The following is a 27,347-nucleotide window of genomic DNA, read 5'->3' on the forward strand; positions in this document are numbered from 1 at the left end:
ACTTTCGACTTCAGTTGGTAGGAAAATAATGGAGAAATGTTGCGTGAGAAGTTATAGTTGCAAAACTTTAAAAATGACACATATATTTTTAGTTACAATTAGTCCACTCATATATCCATATTTACAACAGTAAGATAAACGCTTTCTTTGGTATACATATAAATAATTTACAAAAACAATGCTTACAATGTTAATCTTCAAATTAGAAACGCCACAAGACAATTACAATTAAACATTGCACACAACAACAATTTATCGGGATAGATACATAGCATACAAATATTACAAAATCCTATAATAGTCTTTGGACGATTTTACAAGTACAATATAGTACGATTACAATACAGAAAATTTATAAGGCAAATAATTACAAATTATAAAACAATAATGTACATATTACATGAAACAACAAAATAGCCTTCATCCAATCAATCAAAAATCGCACGTCATGATATAACTCTTTGGTTGGACTTCTCGGTCAGGTAAAATCGATCTTACAGATCAAATTGTTAAATGTAGAAATAATTTTCATAATCAGCATATGAAGGACTCGCTGATAGCACCGTGTTTATTTGCGTTGTGCTATTGTTGTTGTGATTACTATTCATATTGACATTGCTGTTGTTGTTATTAATGTTTTTATGAATATTTATATTATTATTGTTGTTATGTGTCGTGATGTTGGCCTTATCGTCCGACTTCTTAATACACATCAGAGAGCTTTGACTCTTTGACAGCTGCATACTGGCTGTGCTCTGTGTAATCTTTTGCCCTTGTGGCAAGGGTGGTAATCCCGGCACAAAGTAGAATTTCCTGCGAGACAGTGGCACGTAGTCGTGATTGCGGCGGATGAGGAAGTGGGACTTGTGTTGTGGCAGCCAGACGGCCTGCACCTGCAACGGTCGGTCGTCGGGATGCAGCTTGCGTTGTTGTTCCTTGTCAGGGCACACTTCATACAAAGAAAACTGCTCCACGCGTTCTTTGCTATTAGAGCACTGTAGAAGTAATGCGATCAGTTCATCCACCGTTGTGCGTGCACTGATTAACAAAGATTTGTATTGCGAGTTTGCGTTCAAGGCTGAATCATGAACTTTGACAAGACCTCCACGACGAGTTTGCAGGGAAAACCTGTAAAAACGTTAAATTAATACTATTTATTGCAATGATTATGTATAAATCTTACTTTGAGTCTCCTTTGGGATGACAACTCTGTAGAACTGCAGGGCGTGCTTCGTCATCAAGAGGTAAATGTGTCCGTACTCCAGCTTTGCGAACGGTCACTTCCATACTCAGATAAAACAATTTAGGATCACGATGTTTCATCTTATATTTGGAGAGAAGAGTCTGCACCACTTCCTTGCACGAAGTTTGAAATGTTATGCTCAACGTTTTGTATTCAATGTCTGGTCGCAGACATTTCGCGTAGACTTTAATAGTCGTCTGGAACAAGAAAGATTATTAAAATCTCAAAACAACAAGACAATTAATAATTTACATGAATATTACACGCAGGAACAATTTCGTTTAACACTTTACGAGTGGTATTAATTCTATACATTATAGAAATGTTTACCAACAAAACGCTACCGCACCGAATTATAATCAACCAAATACTGAAAAATGCCAGGGTCCACCAACGCCTTCAAACGCGTCGCGACGCAGCAGCCAGCAATCGTCATCGTATCCGGTTGACATTAGAAAAATAAAACTCGTCGCAGGCATTATGTAACCTGCATCAATGCGACGCATCTACATCTAACACTTGACAATTTGGGCCGGCTGAGAAACCCCTTTCATCCAAAAGCAGCATATGTATGAAAGAAGGAAGAACACGAACGAAAATAGCCTCTACTTCTTTGCAATACAACGCGACACTTCAAGCATGTGAGGTAAAGCAACAGTTTCATTCCTCGTACATCATCATATAATGTCAATTAATTTTTCTTTTAAATTATTTTTTCTTCCGTTTTTCATCGTTTTGAGACAAAAAAGTGGTACTTTATCACGGGGTTGAGTATGCACTGTCAGTGCATGCATTGAATGAATTTTGAAGATTTTAAATACAAAAGTTCAAATACAAAAACCTAAACTTGGAAATACAGTGGCAGTAGAAAAAATAGCGTAAGCATCACGTGGCTAAACGTTGTTAACACTCGATTGATTAAACGTTGTTAACACTCGATTGATTAAACGTTCGCTCTCAATCTCGGCAAAACCGGGGTTTTGCCATTTGATACTTAATATACAATTATATCATAATCTTGGAGTAATATAGAGTGAATATTATAATTGTTGGAAAAATGTATAAATACGCTAATTATGAGGTTATCGTAATAATAGTATTGGAAGCGATGCATGTCAGTACGAACTGATCAACGACGCGAAGAAACTGTTATCAAGAGGTCAAGTATACATGTAGTTTGTAATTGCGCATAACGTAAACAACTCTTTGATATCGCCAAGTAATTATTGACTATTTGTAACGAAGCAACCAATTTTGTATGTTGGAATTTCAATGTGAAATTGATGGTCTACTAGTGGGTGGTATGTTTACTCAGACTAGCAAAACATTTTCTTGTTTAGTTAAATTTATAAGGAACGTGCTAGCTCTTCGACTTTTGCTCAACAGGATACTGATATAAATGCCGCCTTGGTACATCCTGTACCATTAGTTCTTCATCTTCCTCTTCTCCTGACTGCAGAGCAGCAGATAAAAAAAGGTTCGCCCTTCTTATATGCCAGGTGGTACTTGCCATCAAGCACGAGTGCTCAACTGTTGAAGAGCAACCAAACACCGGATAAATATTATATTTAAATTGTGATACCAAAAATATGTTTCATGCTAACCTACCCTACTGCGCAATATGTTTAATATTCACGTTCCACTCACTAGTTCTTTGTGCCACTATAAATAAATTTCACTTTATGATGCACACGTTAGCAAGAAAGCATCTGGTGTGCGGTGCAGACAGTAAGAGGTACAAAAGGTCAGCAAAGAAACCAAGAAGGGCGCAGCACGTCAAGCACAACGCGGTAAATGGTGCATGGTTCTTCCATTTTGAGACGAGAACAGCCTAAGAGTGAAAGCAGAGAGTATAGCCAGCAGCCTGCACAGGAAGTTATGGAGCGTGCCCAAAGTCATGAACGAGCTTATCCTTTAAAAGCCTTCAAAACAACGTTCTTGCTTCTTCATCATACCATATGCGGTGCGTTTCCTCGAAAACGCGCGTGCCACACGTTGCGCTCGTTGTTTTAATGGCTTCCAAGTTTAATTATTAGTTTTTACGATTTTGCAAAGACTGCCAATCGTAAAATATATCTAAACTTAACCTGTATGAAGGTGTATCAGATGCATTGTTGAAATTAATAAGAATTACAAAAATGCATATGAAAATATAATTAAAACGACTTCATACTAAAAACAGATTTATGTGTTGAATAATAACGAACATGACGAATTGAAGTGCATTGTTTATTGCGCACGTGCGGGGGACACAAAGACGCCTTCAACACCCTACTCAAAAGCTTACTTCCGGTGGTAATTTAATTCTCTCTATATACAACAATCACATCCACACACTTGTATACAACGATCATTACATATAAATTTGTCAAAAACATTGAATTTCCTTAAGGTTTCCTTTCTTGTTCTCTGATAGTTTTTAGTTTTTAGATACCACACGAATTAAAAAAAAAAGGTTTTGATAGAGGATTGTTGAAGGTATGAAAACGAGAACATCCGCTTTGTCTATGAGGCATCGTTTATTTAAGGGCGGTGTACAATTACGGAGTAAATGCTGCGTGAATGGGAAAGGGGATGTTTCCGGCTTATTAATTGCACGAGGCTGCCTTTTTTACCTACCAACCACAATGTAAACGGAGCTTTCATTGTTAGGCATGTAATCGATCATCAGTCAATTTCAGAAAAAAGACCTCCCACATAAAATATAACAAGATTGGAACAAAACAGAACTATGCGGAGAATAAAATTGTCACTTGGATTAAAAAATGTTAAAATTGAAAAGATTTGTGCTAGTGTTATGTTTTTTGTTGTTCAATTCTAGTATCCTAGCCTTGAAGTGCCGATTAAAAAAAGTTTTGCGTTTGTCTCACATAGGTCGCACGCAAATTGTGCAATTTTTCCTAGTTCTCCACGTTTACTCGATTTCATTGCAAAACCGAGAACCGCACACGCTTCGCAGACGCACAGAAGGACAATAAACAATGAGCCCGCATTTTTTCTTCTCAGCTTCCATTTGTTACTAAGCAAACCCGCCGCTTACTAACGACCACTAAATGACTCCGCCACGCATAGCAGACACAAAAAGACGACTTTCTTAGTCCACAACTTTACTTTAAGTAGCTAACGATAGAATAAATGATTAAGTCGCGTTTCAAAATATCTACAACATCATATTTCACGCATAGACCTAATTTCAAATCACAAATTTCGTACAAAAAAACAATGCAAGACAAAAATTTAATGTTTTATTTTGTTGAATTTCACATTTTTGTGCTTTATTGTTTCAACAACTAACAATCAAGCAATAAAATTTAAAAATTCAGAAAAGAATAGACCCACTTATTGCTAATACTATTAATGGAATAACTGTCATGAGAAGACAATGTGAACTATTTCCGTAAGAATTAATATGTGTAAACTACTTCTTGTTCAATTAACGTAAAGTTGTATAACATAAAATTAATATTTCTGCAAATTTTAATCCAAATCAAAAAGATAAACTCGCAATATAATTAGGTTAAGATGTGAATTCCAAAAAACATAATATCGAGAAATATTGGCCACGGAATTTCGTTGTTTTTGATCTCAACAACATAAAATGTTTTTATCATTAACGCTCTAGGAAAATATAAACTAAACTTAAGACTATGGTACATGTGGTTGTTATATTATCTGAATACTCAACAATGCGAATACCATTGTTGTTGTTCAGTGAGTGTGGAGTAGTACGGTTGGAATGTAGCCCAATACGAAACACTATGCGCAATTACGCACCGCGACGTGTGATGCTCCTACTTTTGTTCCTACATTTACAATACTCTTCATTTTGAGCTGATGAACAAGACAATAAGATGATCATGATGTGGCCGAGATGAAACAATTGGAAATTCAATTATACCGTGCGTAAATTGGTAAGTACCGGGTAATTTAAGTTTAGCAGTGGTAAGCAACGAGTTCAAGCCGATTATATGGCGTCTAGTGACTTTAATCAACATTTCCTTATTACCGAATCATACCCACACCCAGAGTCCAGGTTCAACATACGCATGAAATGTAACAAGATCAACTTTAATTATCGCCTTAAAGTCGAGCAATAAAGAAATGGAATGCATATTTCTATCTCTAAACTTTGTAATAAAATTTTAATCTGAAATTAGCGCTCGACATCGGTCAGATTGCTATTTAATTAAAATACCTTTAGAATTTAATCTTTTTATATTGAAAGGACATCCGAAAACAATTACACGCCTCAAGCCACAGACATCTCAATTTTTAATTCAATATAATGCTGTTATGATGGTATAATATTAAATTCTTAATGATTGCAACGCGCCCAAGTAACAAACAATAATTTCGTTAGTAGTAGTAGCTGATACACAAATAGTTAATGATTATTGTCAGCTATACCATGCTGCCGTGCCGCTCGCTGGACCGGAAACAAAATTGTTATCCACGTGCTATGAAGTCGGACAATGTTTTTTTTTGTACACGAACACGAGCGCGCGGCTTCCTGTCCTTTTTTTGTCCACTGTCGCGTCGAAAACAATCACAAGGTTATGTTTATTCAAAATCAGGTTTGTCGCTTGTGTCGATTCGTAATAATCTCTCCAACATCACGATATCAAAAAGTATTCCGAATAAACGAATGCTAACCGGATGGAAACTTTTATTTTGGCATCATAATGAATGGTGTTATTGTGTGTGATTAATTTTTGCAGGCAATTGTTGATTTTCTGCTAGGTGAAATTTAATTCATTTAGTAATTGAGAAAGTGCTCCCACAAGTTAATATAAAGATATTGTTATTTTTGATTCTCTCATACACATGATTTGATTTAATTAATTTGCAAGTTCTCATTGGTTCTATTTTGTATCTGTGCAAGATCTTCTAAGCAACTACAATGCATTGTCTGCATAATTTGCTATTCGCGGATTATGCTATAATTTGTACTCAAATGTAACGTTAGAATTAACAACTTGGGAGTGTAATATTCGCACGCTTTCTATTTGCAGATTGCAACAACTAAATGCAATGAGTGCAAATTTAAACGATGCCTAATTAATTCTAAAATTAGACAATGGATGAAATAGTAAATATAAAATCAGAAATTAAATGTTTGGGAGTATTTGTTGAATGAAAGAACTAATGACGGGTTCAACCCAGGATGAAGAGGAGGATTGAGACGAACCACAGCTTCTACCAATTCCGACATTTCAACAATCAACAATGACGTTTTAAATGCCCACATCCGCATGTACTTCCATGCACTGCATTGCATCGAGAATTATATTAAATCTAATAAACACTGACTGCTTCCACCACGCTGAACACCAAGGGAACATAAATTGAAATGATGTGAACCTTATGGTCACACGACTTAACTTGAACTTAACATTTTCACAACGACGTCAATGCGCCTATCGGGTGATGTGTAAATAATTCCGTCACATGAATATCTAGATAGAGTAGTGCGTGTGAAGGAATCAATGTGAGGTTGACTCGGGCGACAAGGTCTTTGCCCTTCCGGTCTTTTCATCATCGCCCGACGACATCCTTCTTGGACTCTTGCGACTTACGTACCTACGCAAACCGGCAGCGAATTGCCGTCTTCGTATGATACTCGAAGTATGTACTCATATATGAAATTATCTTTACCTTCTGGTAATTCACGGGCGATATGTGACACAATCGAGCGCATATAGTCACCTCACCATATGTAGATGACGTTTTGTAAACAAGAATAACCCAGAAAGTACTTTACGAAGGTGAATATGCGAGTATATGATTTACTTCTGCACAATTCTGTTAATAATGGAAGTTAATGTTTTCTTTGTGAGAGGAGAAACGTGGTTTAATCAAGTTTTGATATTGAAAGGTAAATAATACACAATCGTAATACATTAACAATGAACAAGTGCTTTATCAATAATCTTGCCCCAATTAATCACTTAAATAAATAATTTCTCGGCGCCATAAGCTCACGATAACAAATAAACATAATATTTGTTCAAACAATTGTTTAATATGAACATACCACGAGTGATTCCATGGCTTTCATAATAATATAAGTTTCCATTGCAACTAAACTTTTCGTATGTAGTGATACGCTCGTTCCATATGCGTATCCAACAGCGAACGACCGGACATTCCAGCTATATTGTTTTTATCCGGTTTATTGCGTGAACAAAACGGCACAATACCTAATTGCTTCCAGGCAGGCTGAACCAGCACTTTGAACGCTAGTGAAGTGAATAAAACAGCTGGAAACACGTTCCCTGCGTCTACAATCACTTATGTTCCTGCCGCTCAATTACGTGCAATGTAAATTAAAAACAAACAACAAGTCAAGATGAGCATGAACAAAAATGATTACTGTTCGTAAGTTGGGAATTACCAATATTATAAAATTATAGTACAAGTTTAAAAATATGTTTTTATTAAGTGTGAGAAACACAAAACGATTTTATTGAGGATACTCAACGACCTGCAAATGTAATGACTAAAAATAACGAAAATCATAAACTTTACCGTATCAATAAACGGTTGCACTTTATTGATGTAAAATATTATGAAAATGTAAACATAGTCGTAAGTGCGGAAAACTTTCGCTGCGAACAATTGAGGGACTCCAGATTACCACGCATCTGGCTTTTATTTACTATCCATGCACTCTTTGGAACTGTTTAAACAGCATGGCTTTTAAGATGAAGATTCTGCAAGTTTTCTGCACTTGACTTGATGCATTTCGCGTACTCTTCAAAATTAAAGTCATGTTAAATCCATAGATAAATTGGTTATGCAACACAAATTATACTTGAACACGAAACACGTGTATTACAAACATTGCAACAATAAATGTATGTTTAATGTTCATTTTTAATGCCAGCACATGTTTTGTCTAATAGTGAATTTCAAGTCAAGTCAGCAGAGAAAAGTTGCGTCGTCTTGGATATCGGCAAAAAAATTTCCCACGCATACGCATTACGAACGAATTAGCGCGGCTGTGTTACCACAATAATTCCGTTCTAAGCTGATTGGCACCAGAGGAATTTCCTTTCTTCAAATAGCTCAACGGCGCGCAAAAAACTATTTATAATTTTACAATGCACCGCACACTCGCCATGCACTTCATAGCAAATCAGTATGATTACCATGAAAGAAAATAAGATATTACTGGGAGGCGATTGCAATTCCAACATTGGATGAAAACAGCACGCACTTGAACATTTCAAACGCTTTGATTGCTTTCTTGATTATGTTTTATGATTGCACTTTGAACTCACCTACATTGCAAACCTAATGAAAATTTATGATTTAAAGTTTCCATTTCACAATTGCTAAATTCCAAGAAGCAGACATTTTCTATATATAAAATAATAGTCAGTTTAGAGGTTCAATCTCAACGAATCATTAAACTCCCTTTCTTCTATCTTCATCTCATCAACCACAAGAGTATTGAGTTCATTATTGTTGCCCCCTTTAGAAAAACAGAGTTTTACTCAATTTACAAATGTTTTACTTAATCGCCGCCTTGTATACTCTCGGCGCCTTAATTCCTCACTTCCTTCGGCACGGAACTTTGTTTAATCTTTAATTCACGTATCGTTAGACGTAATGGACGAGATCGTGTGACATCGCGACAAGGCACACATCACCGACATCCGTTCCAATGCCCTTTTTATTTCGCTTCGCTACAACTCAATGTTATTGTGCCTTTCTATTCTTTTCCGATTACATAGGTAACTCTACCCATCTACGATCTTTCTTTTAACACAATGCGGTGGTTTTAATTGTCAATCTTCAGAATCTTAAGCCTTAAAACAGACAGAATAAATGCTATCGTTACATCTTGTTTTCGATTTGAACAATACGTTTAGTTGAGGAGTTTGAATTGGGTATTTCCAGGTAATTCAAGTTTGTCCTATCCAGAAAATCTCAAAACTATCATCAATAATCAAGTGGCAAAGTAGTTAAAAGTTTAAAATTGAAGAAAATTTAATTATCTAACTATTATCTTATAAAAGTTATAAAAAGCATTTTAAAATATGACAAATACTGTATATTCAGTCTCAAAGTCCCCATGGATTTAAGGGCTTTCCGGCCCGCACTCTGACAATAAAAACAATCAGTCCCACATAGTGTGACATGAAGCAGGTCTTCTAAAATGCACTTGTATGAAGGGCATCTAATTGTCATGGTATTGCATTCTTCCATGCACACAAAATCCTCTACCAAGATCACATGTTACTATTTTACATCGTGACCGGCGGTGTGCCCTTGTTGTTTTGAATGATATTGTTACATTCAAGCGGCGTGACTTTTATTGAATGAAATGTTTGAATAGTTTTCTTCACCACAGGGGTGCTGCATCCCCAGCGCGTTTCCTCTACAAGGCAGGAAATCGATTCTTCAAAAATGTCGTGTTACAAATTCGTTCAACACTCTTTCCCTTATACCTATTTATATACGTACTTTCATACCTTCGCTTGTGTATTTGAGTTGTGGTCATTGTGGAAGTTATAAATTCACATTAACAGTATAAACTTAAACTAGTAAAAGTTGTATTGAATGCGTATTTACCTGTCGTTTAACGTAACATTAACTTTAGCAAATTGCCAAACGCAGAAACATACATAAAGCATAAGATGGGCATTCGTGCGTGAGGTTATGCATTCACAACGCACAACACACCACACATGAATGTAGTTGGTCATTACGCGAATAAATTCACGCTTGAATTTCTTTACACACCTCTGTAATACAAACATTCACGCATTCCTTTTCGGTTCAGTTCAGTCTCCAGCTTCCGGTGGTGTTGACTAACAATAAAATCAGAAATATGACAACGTTGTCAACACGCAGACGCACATACTTTGAATACCGGAGCAAATTCTTTTACTCGCGCCGATATCGATTTAATTAATTAATTAATGTGCACCGTTCGATTTCATTAGCGCACAAATCATAGATTATACTAATCTCTTCTCACACTCAAGTCGCCAAGTCTCACCAGAATATTACCGTCCGCGCATAAGTTTTTAACATCGACGTAACTTCTAGCTTCGGTTCCGGTGATTAATATTCGAGAATTACCTGAACTGTTAGAACCCCACCGATCCTACCGGAGTTAAGAAGCGAAGCTATCGCTATTCGTGAACTGCTAATTAAAATTAATGATCCAATATGCTACAATTCCTATACTCTTAACTTTACTTTGCTTTAGATCCAAATTCTTTTAATTTAAAGTTAGGTAAAATTTCTACCTGGATTCCTGGAGGTCCTACAGTGCGTTATAAGGTGATAAGATGAAGAATCATAAAACTATTAAATGTTAGCGCAGACAGCATGAGAAAAAGTAAACAACGTGATGATAATCATGTCTGATAGATAAGGTGGTGGTTCGTGGTGACTCGAGCTAGGTGTAAGTGGAATTTCAAGAAAAAGCATGTTGTGAATTGAATAATAAATAAGAAACCCCTAACTATAATATCAAAGATTAATTCCCAGAACGAATGGTGTAAATATTATATAACATAATTTTGTGTTTTCTTTGTTTTCATCGAAATTGACGCTTATTAAAATTGCATTATGCAGCAAACATGAGATTTGCCAATCGCAGCGATAATTATTGACTGCTTTGCGTTTTAATTACTCTGCGAAATTAAATCATTAAAAACCAAGACAATGCATTCGGTTTGCTCACGATCTGCCAATTCAGCAAAGTCGGTTACTTCTGATTAACAACGGTGTGATTAATCAATTAATCTGTCTTACTCAGCAAGCTACACAATATAGTGAAAGTTTTTGCTTGCCTTTGTTTACGAAGAAGAAAATAAATTATGTTAAAAGTTTAGTGAGGTTTGCGAATGTACCGGAGAGAAAATTCTCACCAGGCTTGTAATTCGGAATACTACATCCCTAATTGTGTTGTGCAGCTGTCTTTTTTCATGTTTGCAAAAGCTGGAAGGAACCAGATTTAATTAATATTTCGAACTACAAATTCGAGATTTTCTTCCTACCGCAAAGTTTAAAATAATTGTTAAAACACCAAGTTTTAAAACGGTCATTTTGTAGGCGTTAGATAATCGATGATGATTCTATTGTTGTCCATATGGATGCCGCACTTTGTCGAAAATTGCCGTCATAAACTGTTCTTCCTGCCCTTCAAAACCCATCAATGTAAAATGGTGAGATGCGCCCTACAGTGTTCTCACACATTGTGTTTTTTTTAGATCCGATCTGTTTTCTCGGCTTCGAGAGAGGTAGGCAGAACAAGTGTTTCCGAACACAAAAAAAACTCTGCCAAAAGAGCAAAACCGCACCTTATATGCGCACAGTTTCGCCCACACTTCAGTAAAATGCATCCACTACGGCACAAGTGCAATGTGCATGAAAACAAAAACCAATGAATTCTTCGAGGGAGACAACAGACAAGGACGTCTAACTTGGCGTTTATGAAGGAGACACACATTCTAAGCTCTTCGTATTCCCATCATAGTAAAAGCCGAGTAAAGTGATCGTGAAGACTATGATGTTCGGCGGGTTCTCATGCATTTGCTGTATGCTCATGGAGCGTTCAAAGGAGCATCTGGTAGGCATCCCAAAAATTTCATATTATTTTGTATACTTCAACGCTTTTGTTTATTGCTTTTGGCAGTTTTACTCCTACACCATTTAATGACACCATGCCTAATTAGTAAGCAATCAATTCTATGAGTAATTAATTTTTCATTAAAAACGTAGTTAATATATTTTTACCAAGCCCCGTGTGCATGCATCAATTCGATTTGATGTCCGCGTTATTTAAAAGTGTAAAAAAAACTACACAATTGTTTCATACAACCTTGCAAATTTAATCAAATCAAAATCTAAGCACAATTAAAACACATTTTATTCACTTCTCGTAAGAAATTCACGAACGCAAGATGGCGTAAACCGCGCGTGAATCGACTCATGAGAAAAACGTTTGTTCCGACGCGGACTTAACGACAAAACGTGCCATTATAATAATCCGGGGCAGAAGGTTTTCGCACTACTACCGACTGTAAAGAAACGATTAAAAATACTGTGCCGTTTAACCAAGCGCTGCGTATTGTTCGCACTGACCTTCTTGCATTTTATTTATTTTAATTGCGACTAAGAGACAGAAACACGACGCCAGCAATAAACTACAAAATAAAATTATGTAACACGGGTTTGCAATCAGAAGTAACAATTGAAAACAATTCCGAACTTTTATCATGTTTTTCACAAGAAATTGTAAGAACCCTTACTCTTTACAGACAATACATGCTCTGGTAAGATAACCTCACAAGTTGGCTATAATTAAATGTTTTCCAATACAGGAAATGTAATTGTCTATAGTTGTAACTAACAATTAAATCGGTTGCAATTGCATCGCTGTCACAATGTCAACATTGCGCATTGTCTTGTACTCTCGCTTGATTCACGCAAACCCATATTATTTTTATTGTTTCCAATGTCTCCATCACACTGTAATTATATGATTGCAGAGTTTTGTCACATTCTCACTAGCGTTTGTTTCAGACCTTTATTTTGTGACATATCCGTGTGAATCAACGCTAGTGTGTAACATGATTATAACCTTTCGTTGTTCGCTAATTGAGAGAAAACAAAACATTTTTTTATTTACATTACTTTTTAGAGTTTTACCTGAGACTGACTGCATTAGAACGAATCAAAACAGTAATGATAGCGGGCATTTAGATGTTAAAGAGCAAGCGAAAAAAGCAACATAAAACGTTTGATTCCACGGCGTATTACACGTCCAGCCAACAAATACGATAACAACGTGGGAATCTTGGATGTCGGAGTCGGATGACGCTGGCACCGCAAGAATTACAAAAGTGAGGTAAGACTCTCGTGGGCTTCACAGGAATCTTCCAAAGCGTCAAGTTCCCAAGCCTTTTCGTCACTGCACACAGAGTAAAATGGTGAAAATCATCAACTTCCAGTATTACCTACCGTTTGTAATGTTTATTAAATTCAGCAGTACTATTGTGAAAAGACCTTGTAAGGTCGTCTGTGCGCGCATGCGTATCATATATGTGTGTGTGTGAGTAAACACATGACCAGATGCGCTCAGCGCAGGTAACGCAAGTAAGAAAACGCGATTAACAGGATGTGGTGCGGTGTTTTGGACGCACCGGTCTGCAATCACGATGAAGTTCCACCACTCATCGAAGAATAAGTTATAACATGTTGTACCTATGTGTGCGTTTCTACATAGTGATGATTCTCCATCGAATCATCGCCGCGTCGATGAGTAAACGCATTTACTCACGCTTTACCCACACCATAAATTCATCACTTTACCAGTACTTACACGTTTATCGCGTTCAGAATCATCAGGTAAAAATTTACTAAATTAAATTTAGCATATTGTTAAGTGCTCACCTGAATGTTGTTTTCGTTCAGCGATGAGTAGCTCGAGGAACGGCTGCCAAGCGGTTCGGGACTTAAACTTCCGTAGGAAGTTGTCGAACTTAGCGAGACGGTGTCGGCCCGGCTGCGGAATGGTGAAAGCTGCACGTGTTTCATCATCTGTAACAATCGATAAATTTTGATTTAGGTAATCATAAAAAAACTTACACCAAACATGACGTAAGACAAAATTTTAGGTTTTGGGGAAACGTGTGGGAGCTTCATTATATATTTTTAATTGTTGATTTGTAATATGTTGATTTTTTGCTTACAAACAGAAAAAATCTAATACGTAACAATTTGAATAAAATCTATATTTTTGACGTTACAAAGTTAGAATTTTTCAGATTCGGATTTCTCAAGTGAAAGACTGAATCCGGCCGATAAACCTTACAAAGTTTCACCTTGCGGTTTTCTAGTTATAAAAACTGAATTCCTGCGGTTTTTTCTTCGTGTTTTTTTTTGTTGTACCTGAAAGTCCTGCTCTATATAAAAGTTCATCTTAAAATTAAATTCCTTGCGACCACTGTGCATGTCCATTCTCATCACCTTCATACTGTCATTAATTAAACCCGAAATCTTTCCGGCATTTTCGGAAACAATTTGTCGTTCTGTGTAATACGACAACCGATAAACACTGCAATTATCCTAATTAGGTACACAAATTAACTCATAACTCATTACAGTGATGAAAATTTTACATTCGCAAAGATAATTTTGTTCGTGTTCGCACAAAAACAAACAAAAAAAACGCGAATACAAACTTTTTGCTTTTGCAAGTCGGTAGGTCGGTTATTAACGTCGTCATATTATTATTTTTTGTTCATCTTCGGGAAGCTGCGCTAAAGTGGCTGCCGTTGTAATTATATAAGTTTGACCGCTTAATAATCCGCATGTACGGTTTGCTTAACGAAGGTACTTACTACCTACATGAAAAGCAGGAAGTCTTTTCCAGCTTCAAGAATGTCTCATAACCTGATAAAATATAACAAAACAAAACAAGGGCATAAAGTGTAGCCAGAGATTATAGTGCAAGCATAATTTTGATTAAAGTTATATAAACGCACAACAGTCGTAAGTTGTAGTAATTAAATCTATTAGACTCGGCAAGATCTCGTTTGTCTAGACAAGCACAGACAAAATCAAATAAAAACGCCGTTTTAGTTGATTGCGTGTGTGAATATCATATTTTCTGCAGGCAACACATAAACGTTGAAGGTTCAGAGTTTCATGACCCTTCCGCCAGGCGACTGCAGGTCTAGCCTCGACCACAGTACGAGTAAACAATATGGGGGGCGCACCCATTGTGTTGCACCTTCAAACGCCAAGTCGATGCACGCTAATATTCCACACACACGAATATTTTCAGAAGTTGCACGTTAGTATAGATAGACAGGTTCGAAGGACCTCAACGGCCACACCTTGAAAGTTGGGCCACGCGCGTTCATGTTGCATAAAAGTCGCAATAAAAAGAAGCCGAAAAGCATCAATCATGCTTTACGAGCGTTTCGCGCCATATCGTTCGCAGTGGGTGTGACTTGCTGGAAGTATCAAGCCCTTTTTAATCATTTGATTGTCATCTAAAGCACATTATATCTTATACAATATTGCATTACATCATATGGATCTAGTTATGTATACGCCTATGATTAACTTAAACAAATTAACAAATATTTTTGTTTAATAATCTAAGACTTCTCATAACCTAATCATAATATGCGTATACGAGTATATTATGTAGATCGCGACTTTTTGCGTGGTGAGCTGATTCGAGTCTAGACCAGTTGACCAATTAATTTAAATTAATTAATTAACTTATGCCATTAGAAATCCGAGGAACATAAATTATCATTCCATCATGTCACATCCGTTTTAAAATCTATCTAAAGACATAGTTTATGTTTATGTAAAGACCAAATTTTCACCAATATCCTATTAAATAATTAATAATGCACAAATTATTATTAACACTTACGCAACGTGAATTTATAGTATTTATAATTATGTTATTCGCTATGGAATGTAAGTAAAAACGCATTTTGTAAAAACACATTTTACTTAATTTTCCGGTTTATTAAAGACAAAATATAAAATATTTCACTAAAAGTAATAATAATATTATATATCTGCAGAAACCAACTTTTCAATTTTTAATTCCTATCGTTGTTCTTAACCAGTTGATAATTTATGAATACTTTATTACCATTCTTGTGCAATGTTGAAATATCAAATGGATATGCCACATGCCCTTTTCAATCATTTTATTGTTGATATAACCATGTTACTTTTATAGCTTCAATATGTAATGGCGTAACAAACCGTTTCGCTTTACTGTTGATATCGTTCCGTGCGGGAACGACATTCGATAATGTAATAATTCAAGTTTTGAAAATGGTAGCGATGTGGACATGAAAGCACACCCGACTATTTAACATTGGTTGTTGGCAATCGCGAAGCGGTGGCTGATATGATAGGAACAGAAGCTGAGCTTTAATCGAACCGGAAATGTGATAAAACTCTATTTCGTAACAGAGAAAAATATTATTACAGTAAATATATAATAGTAAGTACTCTCATATAATAAAAATTAATTCAAAGCACTTTTATAATAAATACAATTTACATCTGAACAAATAACGATTGAGAAAGGAGTATAAAAAGAAGTATTGAAATCAGAAAAGTTACTCAATAATTTTTCTTATTATTATTGTAAAAAAAATCATCGAGATTAATAATTTCCTCTAGATCCATTATCATGTAGGCATAATATAATCAAATATCTACTTTGTTAGATAAATATTCTAAACTCAGTTTATACTGTTTGTCATCCGTTATGCTTGGTTATGTTATAATTTTGTAGGTTATATACGTCACTATCATGTTATATAGTGTCGTACATGTGTTTATTCTATACGACGTACGTCCAGCATTGTTTCATAAATCACAAACAAAAAGCTGCAACTTACGACGCATAACAAACACAACACGCGTCTTGTCAGAAACGACTGAAGTTGTTTGATGTACCTACTCGTCGTTTGCTCATTACGCTGACCGCGAGTATGTACGATCATGTAAGAGCATGTAACACGCGCGCGACGTGTGTCAGTCGTGCCCGAGAAAATTGTTCAGTTTTCGTCGGAACCAGGCCAAAACACAAAACAATTTAAGCATCAAGAGATGTAATAACAGAGGAGACCCACATAAAGCGTAGAACTGAAGCAAATTATACCTATGCATATATAATATAATCAAATTTTAATTGTATACTAATCAAATTAAATACTGCGAATATTTCAAGTTCATAATCAAGAAGCACAATAATGGATGACGGATGTAATTACGTATTTAGGTAACAATGATAATTGTAAATTGTGAATGGAATGATTTAGAATTTATGTCTAGACCAGTCTATGACGTCCTTAAGCAGCATTGTGAATTGAACAATTGCTGACATCAAACCGTACAAGTACAAATTAGTAATTGATTTTTAGATTGTGTAATTTATTGTTTCAAAACTTCAAGTATGAAATGAAATAATTAACACCACGCTACATGAAATTGTATTTAATCACTGCCTCGGTATTTTGCGCATTTCTCATTAACGTCCAGCGCGCGGACAACACTCGATGATTAAGAGCAGCAAGAAATATGAAACGCGTGTGAGTAATTAGAGCAGTTGTAGGACTTGAAACAGTTATGCAGAAATAAAACGAGTAAAGATTGGAATTTCCTCTCGGAGCAAGTGCAGAAATATAATGCAAATAAATGTGTGGAATTAATAAATTTAACAATCACGTGTAGTACATATCCACGACTAGAAAATTGAGCAAAATTATGTCATAGCATGTAGGTACGTTAGGTGTAATTATTACCACAGTACATGTAAGGTTTATTGCTGTTTAAATCTAGACTCTAGACTTTTGTTTTTTGTTAACATTGAGGTTGACAGAGCGAACATATGGTGGCACAATGGGTACGATCCACATACACATAAACACAGTAAATTGGTTGGTATATTTATACGGTACATTTGAATTTTGTTATTAAGTATGTATTGCTCTTGCTAACGGAGAATGATGTATATTCGTATATTGTATAATGTCAGGGTTAAGGTTTAAATTTTTTGCTTTATATGATTTGCCGGTTTCTAATAGATCCGAGTATCTATCCAGAAAACCCTTTAATTTAAAAAATACTGTTCCAGTCCCTTTAAACCTTTTAATTTTTTGTTCCGATCAGCTGAGCTGTTCTTATATTACCATGAACGTTGTGTTAGCGAAGTACGCGTATGTGTATGTTCTTATATATTGTTGCATTGCACAAGATGAAGTACAGCTGGGAAGCAGTAAAAAAAAACACAACTCTTCCGTTCGACCCACGCGCCCTTTTATCATTTCACAAGAGTGTCTCAAGTTGTTGAACCTTTCTTTTGTGTCCCGTCATTGTGTGTCCTCTTGCAGTTTGTATTTTCGTGGGCCGCGCCTCTCTCACAACCCATCAAGAAATAAAATAAAAGTTTGAATTTTTTTTAAATGCACATAATCTTAAAAAATATCTACGCAAACATAAATCATACTATAAATATTATTTTCAATTATTATTATGTTGAAGTTACACACAAATGATAAATAAATTAGCATATGTATTTTTTTTATAATTTGATTTAATGCTGTTCGCGGCTGTACGCATGTCTCATCATGAAAGTTAGCTTTTCTAGGCATTTAAATCATACATTTCGATATTCAGCAATGTTGACGCAGTTTATAAGCATAAACGCTAAATTACATTAACATAATACGGGCGCCTACATGCGATTTCATTGCATTTTAAACTTTTTATCGTGTTTTCAATTTTATTCAGTTTCGTTTTCTTGTAGCAATGACCCACAACTACCCAGCAAAACCATATGGTCACTTATTTTCGCTTAAACGTGCTTGCAATAATCTAACGCCCATTGTCACTAGTTATCTCATTTTTCACTAATCTACCAACACAAACAAATTAACTATCTAAGAAATAAACACCAAACGCAACTGAAAGTGAAACAGTGATAGAGAATTACATCGTTTTACGACTAGGAGGCTTTAATGATTTCTGTATGGTGTTGTATGTACTCAACCGTTTATGAATGAATTAACTTCGTCATGTAGAACGGAGTAAAGTGACGCAATATTTGAAATCTCATAATGTTGTGAATGAAAGACACATGAATGAAAAACATAAGATCCAAAATTATGCAATGATCATTCACGTTGTTGGAACCAACGCAAGTTCTTCAAATTATCACAAGTGAGAAACGTAATGTGCAATCATTTTATACCTAATGAACCTTCAAAAAACGTATGGGTGGTTTTAATTTAAAACCTACACACTAAACAGCATTTAAACTTAAAAAAATCAAAACAACATTACAATTTTAACCGATAGGGAAGGTAGCCTAATTTGGACCAGCGCCTAAGTTGGACCACCACGATATTCGCGGACTGTTGAAGTTTGTGCAAAAATAGACAGGCCCCTCGTTTTACTCGTATTTATAAACAATTAATGCAACTATTTGGGTTAAAACTTGCCGCGTGCTTTCGTCGTGGCAACAACTTCGTGTATCATTGATTATCAAATCTATTATAACGACGTAAGTGCAAGAGCTGTCAAGCCGTTTAAACGTTAGTTTTACCGATTATTATTATATCATCAGAAAGCTTATTTATTTATCTATAATTTATAGTATTAATTTTGAGAGGTTATGTTATATTAAGATTGTCGTTGATCATTAAATATAAATTCTTCAAGTTGCCTAAGTTGGACCGAAGACAGGCACCGGGTTTTAACAGGGAAAACATATATCATTTTTTCGACCTCCTAGAAAAGCTTGTGGACGAGCACAAATCTTCGAAATGATCCACTGTATGAAATGCCGCACTTTGGTTTATACAAAATGTGCTTGTGTTAGTGCTAAAACTAAAATTTACTATTGTGTCAATTGCCGTTAAAAAAGCATGGTCCAATTTAGGAAACCACGCGGTCCAATTTAGGAAACCGGTTTCTTAAGTTGGACCAAAAACACAATTTTTTAAAATTAAAATTTGAGGGATGTAAATATAATTTTTACTTAAATCAAAAATATCATTTTGTTGGTAAGCCTTGTGAGTTACTTTTCCGCTACTTAATTTTTATTGACAGTTTATATTTGGCTCTAAAAATCAAAAAATATAAAATCGGTCCAAATATGGCTACTTTCCCCTATTAAATATTAAATTAAATTAATTCGAAAATTTGCGCCACTATCACGTTTAAAAATATCTTACGGTTACTGTTATTATAAAATTAAATATGCTATAAAATGTCAATTTTACTTTTGACTTTTATTCATAGGCATCTAGGTCATAATATAAAAGCATTACAAATTGAAAATAATGAGAACTTTCTGCAAATTTATTATTATTTCGTTTCGCAGCATGCGATTACAAAAAAATTCAATTTATTGAAAAATGAAAGATAAAAATCTAACTTTATTCATATACGCATGAGAAAAGTGTGGGATATTTTGCTATTTTGTGATTTTGAACCATCTCATGCTTCAACATGGCACGCAGCTGCTGTTTCCAACATGCCCACATTTCCTTTTTCTACATTTGTGTAAATTCCAACTTCCGTTTAAGTCCAATTGCTATATTGCCCGAATACCATCAACAGTAGCTAATGTTCACTGGCTGTGCGATCAAATAGAGATAGATGTATAATGTATAAAGTGGACGAAAACAGGAAATTGTTTTATTTTCCCGCGATGAGATCAGATCCATCATACCACTCCTCGTCCATTCTCATCTGAAAGATATACGGTATATCCAACGTACCCAGTTTCCCTATCCGGTGTTTATTTTCGAAAACAAAGTACCGCGTATCAATAAATAATTCACAGAAATATATCTCGATGAAGATGGATGCGTTCATTATTACTTTCCTTCTTACAGCGGTAATACTGAAGGTAAAATGTAAGTAAAATGAAGCAAACTTAGACCAATAAACTTAACCACAAGCAAAGCAATTAATCAACGCCTTTACATATCATTTACACTTTACAAATTCGAATGCGATTGTAATTGTAACAGCTGTCTGCAATCGTGGCCCACCTCAAAATAGCATCAACAAGTCAAATTTGAACAGCACTTAAAAACACGTATGTTACAAATTATGAAACTTATTCTGATGTAGTGCGCTAAATATAAACGCCTAATGCGTCTAATGTGCAAGGCAGCTGAAATTTGAATTACCACAACAGTGCGTTAACTATGACGCATTAAATTCAAATCTTCGTGGAATTGCAGCGTGAATAGAAGGAGGAAGGGGTTGCCGCCAAATAAACACACAAGTGTTGTGAAATGTTCCATCGGGGGAGACCTCACAAGAGTTCAGCAGATGTAGGTTCAACTCAAGTTTCTGTTTACTTTGATGAAAATAGGAAATAGAAATGAAAGGGTTAAAATTACGGAAATAGAAATTAACTTAGAAGATACATTAGATTATATATTATAACTGTCCTTTTGAAAGGATGCATAATATAAAAATTTATTCATTATTTTTGTAGAGTTTAATCAACTGTTTATTATCTATAGCTATACTTATAAGATGAAGCAAGATTCTAACTTCCGTAGGAGTTTTGGATGAACGCGCATATATTATAGAGAATAATTCTCTGAATCTCCTTCTGGGATTAGTCATTATTATTATAATTATTGTAAATCTTTGACGTTGGTAATAACAAAACACCAAGGTAAACGGAAATGTCTCAATAAACAATAAAGAAAATTTCAAGTGAGAGCAAAGCAAATTTGCTTAATGTTTTTTGTTGTAGTTATTAGTTGACTACCTACGGTTTCATTTGTTTTGTGTTTTGTTTGTTTTCATTTCCTTTTCGAATCTAATAAGCATAACGATGCGGTGCGCCTCGGAATTAACCAACTACAAGGTACACAAACGGTGTGTTGAATGTTATATGTGTTTGAACACTAAATGCATTATAGCATGGCTCGTGCTGTCTGCTTTGCCGCCCGAGCCGTGAGCAATTCCGATTTTCATCCGAATCAAAGCGCGCATTCGACCGCATCCACCAAACGATGGCCCGTGCTCAAGCTCATATCCTCTCTGGTAATATATTCTGTGTGTAGCATCCTCGTTGAATGAATAGACTTCCGTTGGGACTTTTTACGCGTAGTATAAAAATAAAATCACAACCACTGTGAATGCAACGTTATGATTATTTTCAAATATATGCCACCCAATGTTCATGTTCATAGTGTATAACCTCAAATGAATATTTCCCACCTAGACACCCGTTTGTGCTTATTTCCCGTGTCTATAAAGTTCCGACTTTTGTGTTTTCAGTTCCGATTACAATTACCGTTCCGGATGTACCTACCTATTTGATGCAAGTGTGAGTACTGTACGTGTGCAGACGGAAAGCTCCGTGATCAGTGTTGCGGGACGGATTATCCAGGCAGGAAATGTGTCGCCCTACGTTTTATTATGCCCATATGTTTTTGGTATCGTTTGACTACAATTACCTACTTTAATTTAAAAATGTGATACTGGTGCGAAAATTCGAAAATCAACTCTCACATTAACGCCTTTTTACTTGTTACGTCACAAAGAACCAAATAATTATTTGTATATTTCATTTCTTATTAGGCCATTTACTGGTATGAAACAGTAATTATACGGATACCGGCAGCGGCAGATCAAACTCAAACGTGTTGGAATGTGCTTCCATTGATAGAACCGTCGGAAAAAGTTAACCAACGCTTTAAGAGCGGATGTAGTCACCTCCTCAATGACTTCCAGTGATCAGGCAGAGAGTGAAACGAACTGGACTTCAACTGAATCGCGTAGCCGTAGAAGACTCAAGCAATAAGAAAGCATCGTGCGTGTCGCAATCGCTCATTGAACTTTTTATTTCTTCGAGAAAAACGCAAATGTAAAAACACAGTCACCAAGTGAGGTGAATTTGTGGCACTTTTATTTATTGCTCGGCGCCTTCGTGGTCATTGCGACATGTTGTCACGAAGAGTGCTTTACCAGTCCGAGTGTAATAAGAATACGTGCGGTGAGGTGAAGATTCGTCGAGGTTCGCGGAATGTATGCGCAGTGTGCTCCTTGTGGCGTATCGTTTTGTTATGCTTGACGTGTCACATCTTGGACTTAAGGTCTTCGGCCATAATCACCATATTCGCAACTTGAGAAAATCTTTAAAATATTCTTCGTCAATGTAAACGTATATTATTTATTGGCGAAAATTGACAATAGATAAATATGCAAATATCATATGGGTATAATTTGAAATTTTGATTTAAAACAAATTATCAAAGCAAATAAAAAATACAAATGGTCGAAGCCGGTGTAAACGTAGCTAAGGTTTTGTTTCCTGCGCCTCCAGCAAGGTAAGACTACGCCGTTGAAGAATCCACATTCCTTCACATCATGTACCCCGAGGCGTATTAAAACACATTGATAGTTTTGATATCGAGGTATTAAGACGATTCAAGTTGGATAAGTTAAACTTAAAATACAAGAAGGATATCAGACAGGTTCATCTTAGTTCATTATTCAATAAATTACTCAACGCGCCACACAAAACAAAGAAAATAAACCGAGACATGATAGATCAATAGTATTTCTGAATGACAGGCATCGATATATTAAAGATGGAAAAGATTGTGCTAATCGCACAAGGAATTATATTCAAAGTTGCGTTGTATTAAGCACAAAAGTAATACTTACTGAAGAATTTGTCTCAAATTGTGTAATTTACCATTTAAAACATAATAAAATCATGTGACGTACGATGTATTAGTGCAGCACAACAGAAGCTACATACTTCGAACGCTTTAAAGTAAATTAACCTTTTTATCCACCTGACGTTGATGTTTGATGTCCTTTTTGTGTTTTGATTATGTGATGTTACGCTTTGTCAAAGTGTTGGTATTACAAATCGGTGCAGCACATTGTAACAATATGATTAATGTCCTTTTTTGCATCAAGAAATATTACAGGAACAAATACAAGACATTTTACCAGCTGTTACCCAAAAAATGTAATTTTGTGCGATCTGTATGCAATCTTTTTGGAATGAAATAGATTGTTCACGCTTGTTCCGACTTTTATTGCTTCGGAATTTCTTTATCATCGATTCGATGCTGAATATTACAATCCAGCACCCAACAATGCATTTTTTCAACTTCCTTGAGAAACGCGAGAAACGTTCACAAAATGTAATCGAGTATTCATTTACTACATTTACAACGTTAAGCGTCAATGCGCAGGCACACGGAGTAGCAAATAGCAAGAAATCACAAGAATCAGAGACGACCTCCAACTGTCGAGTGTGCTTTGTGCAGCGTCTTTATTATGGCGTGCTAAATTTTCACAACGCGAGGATGCGCGACTGACAAACAATGCATGGCGAGTGCCTGTGTGGGACACAATTAGCTTCCGGAGATTATACGCAAACTCGACCTATGCAATGTGTATATCATAGATAATTACGCCAGGCGCAGTATCGTACATGTTTACTACTTACATTGTACATATAAAATTATGTTAGGAATTAAAAACTTCAATTAAGGATTGAGTTAAAATATAAATTAGATTTAATTCATGCGTGGGATTATTATTTTTATCAATAATTAATTTTGTCACAAAAAGAATCGAAAAGAATTTAAATTGCACGTTTTGAATATCAAACGCAGGCTAATGCGGCATGACGTATGAAAATATTCAGCATTTCGGTAATTTTACGATTATTGTTGATGCATGGCTTAGCAACTACAACATGATAGAATAATAAAAATAAAAGTCATCTAGACAAAGTAAAACATAACGAAAATTGTGCCTACCGAGCGTAAATAATAAGATAATAAAAAAATCTAAAATTTATTTAAATGAATACATAATAATATCCACGCCTTGTCAACAACAATAAAAATTTAGCAGTTTGTAAGTTTTACTTTTACAAAAAAAATCTTGATGATTAATTTGTTTGAGCGAACTCAGACCCTTAACTAAAAGCAAAACTAATTTAAATACGAAAACAGTAGCACCAGTAGCACAAATATCATCGTAAACCACATGGCATTAACTAACCCAAAAACGCCTGTAACAAGAATTCCACGTTAATAGTTTTAGCAACATGGGTCGGAAAGCACCCACAAGGAAAAAAAAGGATGGTCTCAATTCTTCTAACACGTGTTTCGTTAATTATTTCATTTCGCCCGACTGACCGGAAATTGAAGCATTTCAACCTCCTCTAAAGCAGCGTTTCATTCGGATGGCACTGATTCGTGAGTAGTGCGCAGCATTTTGAAGTTAATCACGTCCCTCGTGAAATCACGTAGATAATTATATTTATCAATTATAGGTACACAGAAAAACAGTGCACATGAATATTTATAGTTCCGTTCAAATTTCAGAATAAGAATTAGCTTAGAAAATTTCCAAAGTTACAATCAATATATTAACAGAAAGTGTGATCATTAATATGCAAAAAGTATTCGATGTTTGTGAGACTAAGCATTGAAAAGGAATAAAAACATAAGTATCAATTAATTTGAAGATTTAATTAACTAAACGATTAGAAACGACTAGAAATGTATCTAAAAGGTAAAGGAATTTCTTTGGCACGTGTATTAATTGTTCCATCAAATCAACGGAAACATAAACATTGATTCTTGGTTTCTATACAAGAGCAAGTGATCTCTTTTATTTTATAATGTCCGGACGGTTCACACTTCTTTGCAACTAGTTAGAGAAAGATTTGTACGCGGATAAAACGATTGACGTACAGGACGTGAGCGCAAGGACGAGAATAACGAGAATAAACGTTTAAAAATTTGAAGAATTAAAGAATATATCTTTAATTAAAATGTCGTCTATACCATTACTCAAGTACGCATTAAAAAGATGTACAAAAGTGAAAAGTAATATAATAATTACCTACTATATATACGTACTCCTAATTTTACGATCTGATGATAATTATATTGCTAATAAGACACCATAAAATAATTATTTGTTGATTCTCACTATAAAAAAGGATAAATATGTGCGGATGGCACTTTTTTGAAAAGAAATCGTCAGCACGCAAAAACACGTTAATAAACCAGTTGGAGTTGAAAATTGTATTGAAAGAGTGGAAAAAGTGAAGAGTGAAGGTTTAATCGTTTTCTAATTACACTAACCGCTTGTTTCCTTTCATCTTTCAACCGATACCTTTACACTTGTTTGTTTTTAAATCAAAACACATATTTTAATATTAATAACCACATCAGTCTGCATTAATTTATTGTTTATTACATATTAACACAGGCGTTCATTCAATGAAATAAAACAAAGATCCAAGTTTTTGATGAGTAGATAATATACAGAAATCGGAGAAACTGCCATGCACGCATAAATCCGTACACGATTCGAATTGGTGTTAATCTATCCAATCAATGTTCGCAATAAAAGTACAATTTCATCGACAGCAATTTCCACACTTTCAATCCGCTCTCAATTTTATTATTACTTCTCACTTCCATTATCTTATACCTACTTGCCATCGATTTAATCTTTCCAATTTATTAGCTGGTGTGTAGCTTGTTGCTATCGTCATTCGCGAGAGTATGACGATGAGGCGATAATCGATGATTAAATTACAATTAAAGTGAAAATCGTATCGGATATTGGTTGCAGGTAGCGAATGCCATTCAATGTAAGCATAATTTTCCCGGATTCATTTGAATATTCCACGAATGTGTTTACGACTATGCAAATTTCGACGAGTAACATACCTGAATGCATGTGAAATCTACAAATTAGATGTTTGTTGGAATGGTGTCTAACTATAATTATCATGTGAAGGTTTTTCCGAAAATTTATTATCATTTTGTCAACATAAACGCAAAATTAATTTTCAATGAAGTGATGTAATAGAAATTAATATTTTAAAATTTCTCATCTTTTAGAAATGCTATTTTTGCACTTACTTAACAATAAAAATGAGCAATAAATAACTAAATTTACTGCCATTTAAGAACTAAACAATTTCAATAAATCTAAGCCAAATTAGATCAAATTATATTTTAAAATTTAATTATGGATCAAGATTTCACTGACAAGTTTATAATTTTAAGAAATTTTCATTTATTTTACTATATTTCCAAACAGTAATCAACAATCACATATATTGTTTGTTCACATTCCTCTGATGCAACCAAATCCGCCATAAACAAACGACAATTTATCGTCGAGCTCAATCGCAATAATAAATTTTCCGAGAATTTTTACGTCATCGAGTTACTGCAAACTAATAAATACCTTGATAGAAGATTAATCTCGCTGTGGTTGCTTCTGAGTTGCACTAAATCGCTCTCTCACTGAGCAAACAAACTCACTTTGAAGTGGTAATCCTTAATAATGTATGGAATTTCCTCCGTGAAAACTAAAGTCCAAGAAATTGAACCGCCAATTTTTCGAAGTTTTCGTTAAACTATTATGAAGTATAAAGATATTTCACACTATAAATGCGTAAGTTGCGCGTGTTTTGTGGACGCACGGTTCTGTTTCACACGCGTCTGCGCGCGTACCATGAACAACGTCGACTGAAGATAAACTACGCGACGAGCGC

At 35.2% G+C, this 27,347-nt stretch overlaps 1 protein-coding gene across 1 annotated transcript; it reads right to left on the bottom strand.

The window, feature by feature from the left end:
• Positions 1 to 66: 66 nt before the first annotated feature.
• Positions 67 to 27,347, bottom strand: rau (RA domain-containing protein rau). Its single transcript, XM_065315501.1, has 4 exons — positions 27,038 to 27,347; positions 13,661 to 13,807; positions 1,184 to 1,440; positions 67 to 1,128 (listed from the first exon to the last, which is right to left on the bottom strand). The coding sequence occupies exons 2-4, from the start codon at positions 13,805 to 13,807 to the stop codon at positions 510 to 512; spliced, it is 1,023 nt and encodes a 340-aa protein (XP_065171573.1). The 5' UTR covers positions 27,038 to 27,347; the 3' UTR covers positions 67 to 509.

This window comes from Atheta coriaria, unplaced genomic scaffold, assembly GCF_025399875.1.
Source record: "Atheta coriaria isolate IRGN ID8LTWV9N9 unplaced genomic scaffold, Caltech_Dcor_3.1 hic_scaffold_14_pilon, whole genome shotgun sequence".
NCBI lineage: Eukaryota > Metazoa > Arthropoda > Insecta > Coleoptera > Staphylinidae > Dalotia > Dalotia coriaria.

Excerpts from the sequence above, each read along its gene's own strand:
- rau (XM_065315501.1), bottom strand. The coding sequence starts at position 13,807 with ATGATGAAACACGTGCAGCTTTCACCATTCCGCAGCCGGGCCGACACC. Across the intron at positions 1,441-13,660 it reads TGAACGAAAACAACATTCAG|ACGACTATTAAAGTCTACGC; the intron begins GTGAGCACTTAA and ends TTCTTGTTCCAG. Across the intron at positions 1,129-1,183 it reads CATCCCAAAGGAGACTCAAA|GTTTTCCCTGCAAACTCGTC; the intron begins GTAAGATTTATA and ends ACGTTTTTACAG.